General features: G+C 42.9%; 1 protein-coding gene across 4 annotated transcripts in view; it reads right to left on the reverse strand.

Moving 5' to 3' along the window:
• DENND1B (DENN domain containing 1B) overlaps positions 1-14577 on the reverse strand; it is a 353166-nt gene that overhangs the window by 279763 nt on the left and 58826 nt on the right. For all 4 annotated transcript variants that reach the window (XM_068240064.1, XM_068240066.1, XM_068240063.1 and 1 more), the window contains exon 2: positions 12773-12837. In XM_068240064.1, coding sequence (XP_068096165.1) covers positions 12773-12837 — 65 coding nt within the window. The remainder of the gene's footprint in view (positions 1-12772; positions 12838-14577) is intronic.

The raw sequence follows: 14577 nt of genomic DNA on the forward strand, positions 1-14577 counted from the left end.
GTAACAATAACTGTTGGTATTTCAGAGTGTAATGGGAGGAGAGGGAATCCCTGCTCAAAACGCCCACTAAGGGCATTCCTGCAGGCTCTCCCCAGCTGCCATTGGGCAGCTCTCTCTCCCTGGCTGCACCCCCTGCCACTCCCCTGCCTCCATGTACGCTGAGAGAGAATCTCTCTCTCCTTCCTGCGTCGTGACCCCAGAGGTCACAAAAGTGAAAGTCAGTCATAGCCGGCCCTTGATGCCCTTGGAGCAGCGGAGAGCGGCGGCTACCTGATTCGCCCAGCCCCCCGGATCAATTAGCAGAGTTTTTTTTAAATGACATGTGCCCGCCTTGGGCTCTCTTTAAGGGTAGTTGTGAATTAGCAACCTTTCTATGTGATGTCTGGGACTGAAGTGTGACAGTCCTTCTGGAAGAAAGTAAATATTATTCTTACTGGAAACTAAACTTGCTGGATGTTTACACACCAAAAGTCTATTTGTTCAGAATCATTTATGATGTAATATTGAGAAGGCAAACTGTATAATAGTTAAATTAACCAGATGATGACAGCAATACAGTATATTTATGTCCTCTTGCCATGAATGATGATGATGATGATGATGGCAAAAAGGACTTAAAGTACAACTATCGCAAAAATCATAAAATCTAAAATGCACATTCAAAGAAGAAAAGGTTTCTTCCAGTGTAAAATGAGCCATAAATTAATTTTCTGTCACTTACAGTAGGGAGTAGAAATCTGACAGAACCAACAGGTTTTGGACAAGCCCATCTCCTCATGGGAGATTCTGAGGGTTTTATGTTTCAAAAGCACTCCGTGAATGGAAGTTGTTCTGTCCAACTATTAAAAGTGTGCAGTGAGCAGGGAAGCTGGCCAGCATCATTGTATAAATCCATTTCAGACTAAAAGCCTTGCTGAAAATCCCCCATGAAAAAGTGGACTAGTTCAAAACCTGTCTGTTCTGTCAGATTTGAACTACCTACTATAAGTGACAGCAACGTATAAGAAAAGTAATTTATGGCTCATTTTACTCTGGAAGAAACATATGTCTCAATGGTATATGTTTACATATATTTTTCATTTTTCACGATAATGGTATTTTAAATATAAGGCTACACTGAAGGTGGAGGCACCCAAAAATATACGCTATAACAAGTAAAATCAGTGTAAAAAAAGAGAGGCAATAATTAGCTTACCTCTCCTGAAGAACAATAGGCAATACAAATTTATAAAAATTGTATTGCACAAGAATAGAGTATGACAACACATTTCATGGGCTTTACCAGCTTCTTCAGGTCAATAACACCCAAGAAAAAAGTGCCATGAGGCTTCTGGTGAACTAATACCAGTACCTTCAAGGGGTTATTGACCTGAGGAAGCGGGTAAAGCCCGTGAAACACATTCTCATACCCTATTCTTCTGCAATAACATTTTCAAATTGGTACAATGTTGTTTAGTACAAGCACTAATTTACTAACATACCAGACATCTTCTCTATGGTTTATAATCCAGGTAATGGCTGTAAACATTTTCCAGCTAATAGCAGAAACGTTTGAAACAATCCAGTCCACACACGTATTTGGCCATTTACATGATCTAATACATTGTATTTCAACACTCGTGGTCACAGCATGCAATTTTGGCGGCCAAGGGTCAGCATGGATGCTCTAACTGGTCTGAAACGAAGCATCAAGCTAATTTTTGTGGCAATATGTGCCACAGATCTTCTGTGGCATAGGGCCACATAGGCTTGCCTTCATTTCCCATGTGCATGTAAGGACTGGCAGATCTTTCTTCTTCCTTTAGTCCCTATGCTCCAATCTGACACCACGCTCTTCACCTAAACTGAAGCCTCCGCTTGAATGGGAGACAAATTGTGTCTGACGTCAGACCGGGAAGGCTTGAGTACCACCAGAATTCCCTAAGCTGTGAAACAGACAATAATGTACATACACAGATATCCCATGGCAAGCCAAAGTCATACACAATAGACAATATTAGGTACAAGGAATGAGACAAAATGGTCAAAACTAGCAAAGGGTCAGGCCAGGCAGCAATCAGGAGAATAGTCAGGTAACAGGCAAGATAACAGGCAGGAGATACAGAGGTACAGCCAGCAGCTAGCTCTATTACAGCCAACTATCTGATCTGACATCCTGGTTTAAATACTGACAACTGCCAATAAGAAAGAGCCACTCAGCCAATGGAAATGTGTCACTTTCCACTAGTGACTGACTCTGAGGAATAGTCAATCACTTCTTGGTTTAATGATGGCACCAGAGAGCGCACGCCAAGTGTCTAACACACCCAGGTTGCTAAGCAACAATGGAGGAAGTCCACCCACGTGAGGCCGTGGGACCATCATAGATGCCATCTGCATGTAGAGAGCCTGTGCTGGCTCCCAGAAGCTGCTAACATGCCGCTAGCTCACAGGCTATCCTTTCTTGGTTCTCTTTTGGTAGTTACTAAACACTGCATACTAAAACACCGTACAAGATCTGCCTTTTTGAAGATTCTCTCAACCAGTCACATACCCATTACAATGTAGCCTTTGTCCAAGTCATTTAGACCCTTAAGCTGGCCCAGGCTAATGCTGGGCATACATGAGTCGTTTTTCCTTTATCAATCGAGCCGCTGATGGCTCGATTGATAATATCAGACAGGTACGATGACCCGCCGGATAGATTCCCCATTCGATCCCCGCGGGCAGACAATAGCGGGGAATCGAGCGGAAGATAAGGAGCGCTCGCGGGGATGAGCGGGAATCGATCCGGCCGCCCGCGGGGATGCGCGGGGACACGGCGGGAGTAGATCCGGCGGTTAATCGAGCCGCCAGGTCGACCCATGTATGCCCACCATACAATTTTCTGTTAGATTTACCTGCCAGATAGATAAAGTTCAACATGTTGGAAATGTATCTATCTTACCATCTATCTGCCGAGCAATTAGGCATTGTTCTACTCAGCAGATAAACAGAAGACAATGCACCGGAGATAATGACCATTCTCTACAGTAAATAATCTAATTATGCATTCTAACAGAAAATTTAACAGAAAAATCTAAGAATCTAGAAAATTGTATGGTGTATTCCCAGCATTATTCTGCCTGCATAAGGCATAATGTTCTTAATTGTTAAAAATGTTGCAAAAACAAGGTGACCAAAGAGCTAATTACTTTATGTGTGCATTTTTTTTTAAATCATTGTAAAAAAAACATCACTAAAAATAATCATCAGTAATATGAACAAGAGGAACAACAGAACCAACCCCTTTATGACTGCATGGAATTTATGACTTAAAGTAAACAAATGTGAAGTACTTTTGTATGCTTCCAATAATTTAAGCAAATAAAAAAATAAAATGTGTAAAGCAGAGCAAAAAAAACAATATAAGATGTGAATACGTTTATTTCCTCTGTAAAATTAACTAGTGAAGTCACATCTAGAGCATAGGATACAGTTTTGGGTTTCACGTTACACTAAGGATGAGTGAGAACGATTAAACAAGTGGGCGGTGAGTGCGCGATGTGCATGGGTTAACTCACCTAAGCCGCCGCCTTCCTTCTGATGTGCTCCATGCTGCTTTCCATCTTCTTACACTTCTGCACTCAGAGTGAAAGTTCCAGTTTAAAAGGCGGAAGTGTAAGAAGATGGAATGTGGCATGGAGTGCAATGAAAGAGAGGCGTGGCTTAGGCGAGTTATCCCCCGCATACACAGCCTGCGCCCCATGCACACTCTGGGACGAAACCATTCTTGCTTATCTTTACATTACAGGTTCCAATGATCACATTTAGTGAACATGCTTACTACAATTTGCTACAGTTTTCAATAGTGTTCTTTGCTCCTGTGGCCATATCGCAGTATGCTTCCAGCAATGGGAGCATGATCAAGAAGTCTCGCAGCTAGGGCTGTGCATGCGTTTATTTAAAAAATAAAATAAAATGGTATCACAAATTGTATTTAACTTAAACAAGAAAATGACCCAATGCAGTTAACCCTTTCGGGACTGGCATGTTATCCCCCCTTAAGGACTAGAGGATCCAATTTCCCTGGTCATCTAGCAGCCCCCTTCACTTTAGACAACCTCAAGTGATCTAGTGCCCCCCCTCCCCCTTTCCTGAAATATTCCCTAGTAGTCTAGTGGTCCCCCCACCCTCCCCGCATGCAGAGATTGGCAGCAGGAAGCAATGCTGGGTGAGTATTACTCAGCGACAGAGTATATCCAGTGACGAAAAGGCATCACGGCAGCCAGCCCTGTGCTGACGTATGTACCAAGGTCCTGGCTTGATGATATCATCAAGTCAGACCGCACATGATTCAGTATGGAATGGCTTCTGAGGAGGACGGACATGTGCTGCGATCGTCACGGGAACTAGACAGGTGAGGCACTTGTTTATCTTCGTGATCATACAGTTAAAGTAGAGAGGTAGTACATAAGCTTTGCTTATGAATCTTTTGTACAGTACTACAAGTCCCAGAGACACAAAAAAAGCATCGCTGATGGTTTACAGTAACTTACTATATAGTAACTAACCTTGCCTGCAGAAAGCTATACCATTCTTCAAATACTGTACAGAATACCCACACTGAGCAATATAAATCTGTTCTTTCACCTTTCACCCCCAAAACATCCTAGTTAGATAAGTATTTTCTCAGCAGCAGTAATGACCTGACTAGCTAAGCACAGAAGACTGAACTGGCTGCTGAGCTGATCTGGCTTCTCTTTAATACCCTAGGGCTGGCTAAATACCAAGTCATCAAGGGCATCCAGCAGGATGCCAACCACAACTGAGATGTTGCCAGAGGTTCTCTCACTCCTGTGCTCATCCCAAGCTGCTGACTGATGTCCCAGGGTATTATACTATAGCCCACTTTTCACTGATATTGTAATTATGCAGCGTAGTAATAATCAAACTGGATGACCGATATTTGAGACAAATTTTACTATGACCTGAATCCAAACAGCAACATGGTTTATCTTTAGCCAAGGCTGTACAGTGAAAATAATTTAGTTGATAGTTTTCCCTTAAGAGTGCTTTTACTTTTATAGTTAAGAGATATGGTGCAGCACACGCTGAGCCAAAACAATCATGCAGAAGACACAGCAACGTCTGAAAGCCATCTATGCCTTCAGAACTATACCATCCTAGAGTATATTGCACATTAAAGGAATACAAGCTAGGTTTTTCATTAGTCAGCGGTGCCGCTCCTAGTGTAAAATTTTAAGCGGATCCCAATGACTGCAGATGAGTTCCTGTGTTTGTGTTTAAGCTGTTATTTTTTTCTTTTGAAGCCTTGCCAAGGCTCTGGTGTTAATGACACTAGCAGGAAATCATACAGCACAGGGCAGCTGTGTATTATTCTGGATTTAGCTGTAAACGCATCACACAGAAAACATGCAGCTCTCCACTGGGAGTCTGAGATGGTTTAGTGTTGAGGATCATGATGATAATAATGAAAGTATTACAGCTCAGAAGCGCAGTGAACAGAAATGAAGTGAAGCTGCAGCCGTGTTCACTGTAAGCATTTAATCCAGTCCAAGAGAATTTGAACCTTTTAGAAGTTTCAAACGAGATATTTCGTTTGAAAACTGCTCTGTAATTCAAACCTCTACTGGCAAATGTTGGCCTAGTGTAGCCAATCACGATATAACATGTGATCGGGATCCAGGGGATCGTGTCAGCAGTAGAGTGTCACCAGGTGGAAGAGGGGTGATGGAAGAGACTCTTCCATTACTACCGGGTGGCGCGGTAACACTGACACAGTCCCCTGGATCCCAATCACATCATATCATGTGATCCGGACCCAGAAGAAATGTTGGGATTACATTGCTGCTGCAGTGGAGGATAGAAGAAGCCAATCCAGCCGTCCAGACATGAAACTATTAAAAGTTGTCTGCCTCCCTCTCGGCATACTCTGCCAGACTGGGGAAGGTACACTTCCCTAGTGGCAGAAAAATTCTGCCCTGCAGCCAAATAGTTTTACTTTATTTGGCTGCTAAAAAGGTAAAAATAGGAACTTCTCTACACAAGCTGGATGTCTGAAGTGAGCACAGTTTCACTTCACTGTATAACTCCAATCCACTGCTTCCACATGCGTGTTTGTGGTGTTAGGTTGGAAGTTAGAGATGTTACATGCACTCGTTTGGAATCTTGCAATCACCCCCAGGAACTGCCCACCACCACATTCAGTTACATACGTTTTATTGGTCAATGAATGGCTGAGCCATGAAGTAACTACAGTAGAGCCACCACTATCCAGGAACAGGCAGGGATTGCCTAATGCATTTCCAGTTGCTTGAGAGTCCAAGTAGTTTGGGCTTCAGAGTGACACTTCCCACATCACAGAGTCCTCTATACCAGGTTTGCAAAGCAGCGCACAGCAGAAAAAAAAAGACCAGAGCCGAAGTAGGAAAAAAGGGTAAAGGAGTCCTTTCGGAAAAAAACAGTGACACCATAGGCACCTATTACAAAAGCCTTATTTTGCGGCAAGCAATGGAAATTTGGGGGCACGGCGGTGGCCGATATCGGACTCCTCTGGAAGCAAAAATTGGTAAAATTTCAGTGCCTGGAGGCACTCGATTTTTGGTGCCCAGAGGCATAGAATTGAGGGCACTGGCGAAGGGGGCTTACAGTTTAGGGGGTGGTTTAGAGTTAGGTGCTACCAGCACCAGGGGAGGTTAGATTTAGGCACAACCAGGGGGGTCTTATGGCCCATACTCACGGGCAACTTTTTGGGCCTGTCGCCAGCACACGTGAGCGTGTGGGTGACAGGCCGGCGACAGCTCCTCGCCAGGTCCCTCCGCGCACACACGCGGAAGAGGGACCAGCAGCGCGACGGAAGCTGTCGTCGACGTTCCTCCTCCCCCCGCCGGAAGCTCTGTATTCCTAAATGGAGGTTGCTGTTCAATCGCCTGGCGACATCAGCGACGAGCGACAGTTCGGGGTGCGCGCCCGTGCAACGGCGCATACTCACGGGCGACCTGTCGCCGCAACACGCGCGCGCCGCGTGTTGCGGCGACAATTGTAGTCCGTGAGTATGGGCCATTAGGGTTAGGCACCCCCGGGGGGGTCTTAGGGTTACGCAGCACCAGGGAGGGTCTTAGGGTTAGGCCTCGGTAGGGGGAGGGTTCTGTGTGAGAGTAGGTTTAGGTTTAGACATAGTAAAAGATCGGTAAATAGGATAGATATTTTACTATTGGAAAACAGTTGTACAGAGTACCACTAATTTTAACGTTATTCTACCAAAAGGCAATCCCCGTGCCTTTTTTCCAGGTGTGATTTGCCTTCTTAAAACAGAAGGTACTTGCGATAATTCAGCTTTAACCTCCTTAGCGGTATGCCGGACACTGTGTCGGGCATACCGCTCTCCGGTCCCAGGAGTCCCTCATAATAAAATAATTTGCTCACATTGCTGTAAAACCTTTAGCTAGCACTAGGCTAGCTAGTAAAGGTGTTTGGCACCCCCAGATCCCCTCCCTCCGATTATACATTACCCAGCCTGGATCCAGCGATCGCACAGCCTCCCTGCACAGCTCCGGTCTCTCTATGGGGAGGATTGGGTTTGCGCATGATTTCATGACGTCGGCAGCGTCATGACATCATGTGCAATCTTCCCCATAGTGAAGACTGGAGCTGTCCGTGGAAGCTGCGCCGATCGCTGGATCCAGGCTGGGTAATGTATAAAACGGGGGAGCGGCGAGGATCAGGGGGTGCCGGACGCCTTTACTAGCTAGCTTAGCGTAACTATAGGTGTACAGCCATGTGAGCAAATTATTTCATTATGCGGGCAAAAACTAACAAAACCTCCTGAGCGGCGTAACACTCAGGAGGTTAAGGAAACATCTGTAGCTATCCACAATGCACTGCTACTGAATAAGCAAATTATCTATTTATGCCCCCGAAACCAGGCTTGCATCGAGAACCGGCGGTGCATAACACGCGTATAAGTTTAAATTTTACAGAGCCACACCAACCCCACATGTAGACAGCCTGTTTCGGACTTCTGGTCCTCCTCTGTACATGGCAGGGATTGATATGGCTCTATGGGATAAGGTTTTGACCAGTGCAACAGAGTACCCAAGCAGTAACTAAAGTCGGAAACAGGCTATCTACATGGGGGGTTGATGTGGCTCTGTAAAATCTAAAGCTATAGGCATGCTATACACCAGCGATTCTGGGTGTAACCCTGGCTTCAGGGGCATAAAGATATAATTTGCATATTAAGTAGCGGTGCATTGTGTGTAACTACAGATATTCACTTAAAGCGGAGTTATCGCAAGTACTTTCTGTTTTAAGAAGGCAAATCACACCAAGTGTGTGTCACACATTGGGAGCCTACAGAAGATACTACAGTACAGCCGGTAGCTGCAAGGAAATAAGAGGATTGTGCCCGGAGCTCTGCTGCGCACGGCCTTGCAAGCCTGGAACAGAAAGAGAGAGGCACGATCCAATTGCTTCCCTGTTATTGTCGGGTACTAAGGAGCACTGCTTGGGGAAAAAGAAAAAAAAAAAAAAAAAGAGTTCCTGTGCCTGGAGGTTTTGGTGGGAATAGTTCTGTAACGGCGGCCTGAGCGCATGCGGATGAAGAAGCGACTGCCGGGGTGGTGATGGTCTTGCACGATCCTGTTTGCCCTGGTTCTTAGCCTGGTTGCGTGGAGGAGGTCCAGTGGTGGCAGGGGTGACCCAATGATTCTTTCTGCAGCATTGATCAACCTTTGTAGTTTTTGCCTGTCGCTTGCGGTAGCGCCTGCGTACCATACGATGATAGAGGAGCATCAAAGGGTGCTTTTGCATGCAAACTCTTTTGGAAGTGAATACCCTCCATTTAGTGCAACCAAATACAACTTGCATTCAAGTTATTTTTATCATTACTGCACTTCCAACTTGTTGTGTTTGAGTGCAGAGAGTTGATCATAATTTATCTCATCAATAATGCAATTTATTTGTTTAATTTAGTTTTCATTCTAAAATACAAGCGGCTCTCTGCTGATGTTTACACTGGAGAAAACTATGACATAGTAAATAGCACTTCTGCATTTCAGTTCAAGAGTTCCAGGTTCTGAACTAATACACAATCTGGGTGGAGTATGTTTGCTCTCCCTGTGTTTGCATGGGTTTCCTCACACATTATTTTCCCATTAAAAAATGATCTTAGACTATCATAAGATTAGACTGTGAGCTCCACTGAGGGACAGCTAATGGATATGACTATGTAGTCTCTAAAGTGCTGTGGAAGATGTCAGCACTATACAAATGCAAAGTAAAATATTAGCAATACAGCTAGAATGGATCAGGAGCAGCCTGTGCACATATATTCAGTGATTGCAGATATTTTCAGCAGGGTGTCGGTAGTCAGCTTCATAGCACATTATTTAAGAAGATATCTATACAGACTACAGCTTGTTTACCATCATTATACTGCACATGGTGGGGTTGACATACCTGTAGATTACAAAACTATGCTGATTCAGAGCAAAAGACTTTGTATATGTCCCCTGAGGAAGACCTCAGAATTTTATGAGGGTGAAACATGTCGAGATTGGTGGAGGGTGTTTGTGTGTAAATATTATGCATTCTGATTAGTGAGGCTAAGGAGTGGAAAACACCCCAATACTGCAGGTCTACCAACCCAATAATGGGTGTTAGCATTGTTGCCCCCCTTTTATTTTGTCCTCCTATGTAGACGATTGGATAGGCAGTACAGGCTATTTCATTTTTTTAGTAAACATAATAAAAGTTACGTTTTAACCTATTAATTTCTCTCAAAGCATATATTGTTTTGTAATACCTGTAGATTAATAATGGTTTAAAAATAAAAAATATAATGGAATACAGATTGGAGCCTCATTTCAAATTACTTTAAACAAAGTTAAGCTGGCCATACACTAATGGATTTCCATACAATGTTTAAAAACGATTAATTCCTTTCTGAAAAGAACCGATTCAGAAAGAAACTGATTCTTACCTACACTGCACATTAACTTCCAATAAATTGCAGCAGGGAATCTATTGAAAATCGCTCGAACTGCACAGTTGCACTGTTTGATGCAATGCAAAGATATAGGCCTTCAATCTGCCAATGCTCTTGCCCCACTCCCAATTGCTTTAAATTTTCCATCCTGTTCGATCCATACTTTTGATCGATATTTCGTCAAAATTGATTATAAAAAAAAAATCAATCTGACATTTTGGGGAATTGATTTCCAGCAGATGAATGAATGGATTTAACACAAAGGGCCTGATTCACAAAGCGGTGCTAACAGTTAGCACGCTGGTGAAAAGCCCTTTATCATGCCTAAACTCAGTTTAGGCATGATAAGTTTAGGTGTGGTAAGTTTAGGAGTGATAAGTTTAGGCATGATAAGTTTAGGTGTGATAAGTTTAGGCATGATAAGTTTAAGCACTGCAAAGCTGATCAAAAGTTTTGCGCTAGCAAAGTCTGGTGCACTTCGCATAGAGTTTAATGGCGCTGATTTGCGTGCGGGACTTTGCGTGCGATCTAAACTTATCTAAACTTAGCATGCCTAAACTTATCATGCCTAAACTTATCACGCCTAAACTTATCACGCCTAAACTGGCTTTTCACCAGCGTGGTGCAATGGTTATCACGCCTAAAGTCTCTAACTGGGTTAGCACCGCTTTGTGAATCGAGCCCAAAGTATTCAAACGGCTTTTAAACCGACAAAAACTAACCCTGATAAAGAAATAAGGAAGTAAGTGCTTAGAGATAGACTTAGTATTTGGTGCCCTTAGTCAACTTCTTAAACTTATTATGAAGAAGGAAATTCGTTTTTTCATGTCTTAACTTGTTGAAGCAACAACATCCTGCAGGTTGCCTTCATTAAAAAAAGGAGAAAAAAATGGAAAGGTCATAGTTCTATGTTTTTTTTAAAGGGCTCTCACTTTACTAGACTCATCCACATTTAATACAAATTTTCACACGCAAAAAAAACAAACTGAGAGCCTGTTACATCTTTATGGACCCAGAGCGTGGTTTCTCTATTTTTTTTTTACATTAGCTGCTGCATTGCCTGTCTGTACCTTTTGGAATAAACACATAACAGAGCTGATTCACTAAAGAACATTAATCTCAACATGTATGTAGTGCTTTATGAAATTTGCGCAAGTCGCTATGCAAATTGCGTAAATAGCGCTACAATATAGAAAAAAGCAAAGCTGGCACTGCAGCAAACTTGTAGGGTTAAATCTCCTTGTTAATAGTGTATCAGTGGGAGTCAATCGTTCAGGAAGTCAAATCCACACTCAGCTTACAAAGTGGGCTATGGATCTAGTTAGCAAGTGCACACATTCCAACATGAAAAGAGATAATTCATCCGGCACTACTTTTATTGCTAGAAGCAGTAGAGTGTTGTAATAAGTATAATGGGTATGACTAGATGATTTGAACCTGTGGATGTGAGATTGCAGGGATTACTACACAGCTGTAACATTTCTTTCATGTATCCAGGGCCCAGATTATTCAGTGATTTAAATGTCAGTAGGCCGATTTTTAATAGGATTCTCCATTTTATAGGTAGCCAGTGAAGGGAGTGCAGGACTGGTGTTATGTGGCAGTGATAGGGTTGGTTGGTTAAAGGACTTACGAGCCCAAATAAAACAAAAAAGTTACGGTAAGTACCTGCCTGAAATTTGAATGCACGGAGGATGCCATCCACCGGGTCCCCGCAGTTAAATCGCCCCCCCCCCGGGCCGCTCCCGACCCCACAGCCTGGGCCGGGCTCTCCTGCCTCTAGCAAAATGGCCGCCTGAGCTGGCTGCGGCTACGCAGTCCGCACAGATGCGAGTGCGGCTGCGCAGCTTTAGGGCCTCCACCCTGATCCACGCTATAGGCGGTTTCCTGTGCCAGATGAATTATGGTTTTTCATGTATAAATTGCACTGTAATCTTAATGTGCGCTATCTTCTCACGTAAAGATTAACATTCTCTAGTGACTTTCCACAACATGAGGTAGAAAGGGAGGAGCTGGGGGGACGCAACAGCCAAGTCTCTCCCTATATGCGCAGAGCCAACCCTGCCCACCTCTGTCCTGTGCTGCTAGTTTGGGGGGGAGGGGGGGATTGGTGGGAGGAGGCGGCCCAAACCTTTGAAAAGTCTAAAAAAACCTTTTCAAATGAACAGTCTTACCTCAGAAAAGGAATGGAAATTCAAGACAACATTTATTGGACACTAAAAAGACAATGCGTTTCACAGGTCTTACACGCTTCCTCAAGTCAATATCACAGTGTCTCAAAGACAAGCAGCATGAACTCGGATCGCCTATTAGAGCTTCCTATAATAGGTGATCCGAGTTCATGCTGCTTGTCCTTAATACCCAATAATACCCAATAAGAGATTGAGTCTTTGTGCTCAGCACTACAGATACAATACAGTTTCATGATGTCCACTGAACTGCAGTCCTGACCACAGAAAGTCAATCTCTTAGCAGCACAAGAAGGAGTCTGAGAGACAGAGCAGCTCAGTGGCTGGGAACACCCACTCTTTTGCCAGCTCCGTGCTTTCTAGAGTCTTGGAGTCACATAACTGACTTTTCCAAAAAGAATATTGCTGGAACGAATGCATAAAATATGAAGATTATGTAGACGTAATGTCCTAAACCTCATTCACCTTTACTAACAATGGAAGATATGGGAGGGTGCACAAGAGCTTTAACTGCAATTTGAGACCTAGAAGAAGAGTGTCAGAACATTTTATTTTGGTAATAGAGCATATAATGCACAATTCTGTCAGAGGAAATAAGGCAAAAGTGAAGTACCTTCATTTTCAGAGGTTGGGCTCTCCACTTTCAGCACCAAGTCAAAGGTTCTCTCAGGCTTATCCCTGCAAATGGGAACAGAGAAATCATTTTTACAGCCACAAAAAAAATTGCAAAATTCAACTGAATGAAATACCAAAAATCACAAAAATAAATAAATTAGAAATCCGTTATATTTACATCGGAGCACAAGATCATTTTTTTCTGATCTTACAAATGAAACCCTTGAGTTTCAAAACAACATGGAACCGGTTACTTTGAAACTCAGTAAGTAACACTTTGACCCTCACTCAATTAACATTTCTTCTAGGAGATAAGTTTTTCATTGCATCTTTAAAATAGCTTCTCAGCACTTTGCAAGTGAAAGTACCTAAAAGTAGGTGAAAAACTACTGTGAAAATCATCCTCTGTATTTTCTTGCTTGCTGGTGGCTTAAAGGATACCACAACTGACATGTGGCATAATGAGATAGACATGGGTATGTACAGTGCCTAGCACACAAATAACTATGCTGTGTTCCTTTTTTTCTTTCTCTGCCTGAAAGAGGTAAATATCAGGTATGTAAGTGGCTGACTCAGTCCTGACTCAGACAGGAAGTGACTACAGTGTGACCTTCACTGATAAGAAATTCCAACTATAAAACACTTTCCTAGAAGAAAATGGCTTCTGAGAGCAAGAAAGAGATAAAAAAGGGGGACATTCTTATCAGTGAGGGTCACACTGTAGTCACTTCCTGTCTGAGTCAGGACTGAGTCAGCCACTTACATACCTGATATTTACCTCTTTCAGGCAGAGAAAGAAAAAAAGGAACACAGCATAGTTATTTGTGTGCTAGGCACTGTACATGCCCATGTCTATCTCATTATGCCACATGTCAGTTGTGGTATCCTTTAAGAGGCATTTGATTGATAAGGTGTGAAAATAACACCTAGTAGCAAAAGTTACTAGTAACTAGGGGCCTTTGCGTCTGATTTACTAAAACATCTCCGGAGATCTCCACGCATCTCTAGTGGGGATAGCAATGGTGATCCAGTAAACAGAGTAGCCACATTAAAGATGGACTGCTATTAAGGTATCCGCATATACAACCTTCACCTCAGACATATAAAATCGCAAGCAAGAGTCTTTTTTTTCAATTCTTAAAGCGGACCTAAACTCAGAACTTCCTCTCTGCTCCAAAAGATAAGAAACAGCATAATAACCTTTAAAGAAAAACATTTCTTTATTACAGCTAATACAAATCCCGCAATAAATCTGCAGTGTTTTACTTCCTACTTTCATGGAAGCAGACATATTTTTAACCTCCTGTATTTACCAATTAACACTTCCGTGGCTGTCAGCTGACACCGCTGAGGAATCAAATTGCAACTTGTACTTTGTCACAGATGAGGGGGGAATTAGACAAGCTAAACTCTCTGAATACATACAGGGTGCATTTCTCTATGATTTCCTTCCATCATGTGCACGAGTTCAGGTCCACTTTAAAGGGGAACATTACTGATTATAATTTAATAAAATGGTTTGGGTTTTTTGTTGTTTTTTTTAACATTACTTAATAATCTAGTCAGTGTTTGACCACTGTAAAATCTTTCCTCACCCCGATTTACATTCTTTACATTTATCACAGATGACAGCATCTTTACTGCTGGCAAGGTGCATCATTGTGGAAGGTTTATTTGTTGTGAAGTTAGCAGGAATAACACCTGGTCTCCCAGAGTCCTCTGGAGCAGAAGGCTGGGTGACATCATAGCCTAGGCTAAGCATCACTGGGAGAGCAGGGTTTCATACCAATATACAGCAATATA

The sequence above is a fragment of the Hyperolius riggenbachi genome, chromosome 6 (genome assembly GCF_040937935.1).
Source record: "Hyperolius riggenbachi isolate aHypRig1 chromosome 6, aHypRig1.pri, whole genome shotgun sequence".
NCBI classification, from domain to species: domain Eukaryota; kingdom Metazoa; phylum Chordata; class Amphibia; order Anura; family Hyperoliidae; genus Hyperolius; species Hyperolius riggenbachi.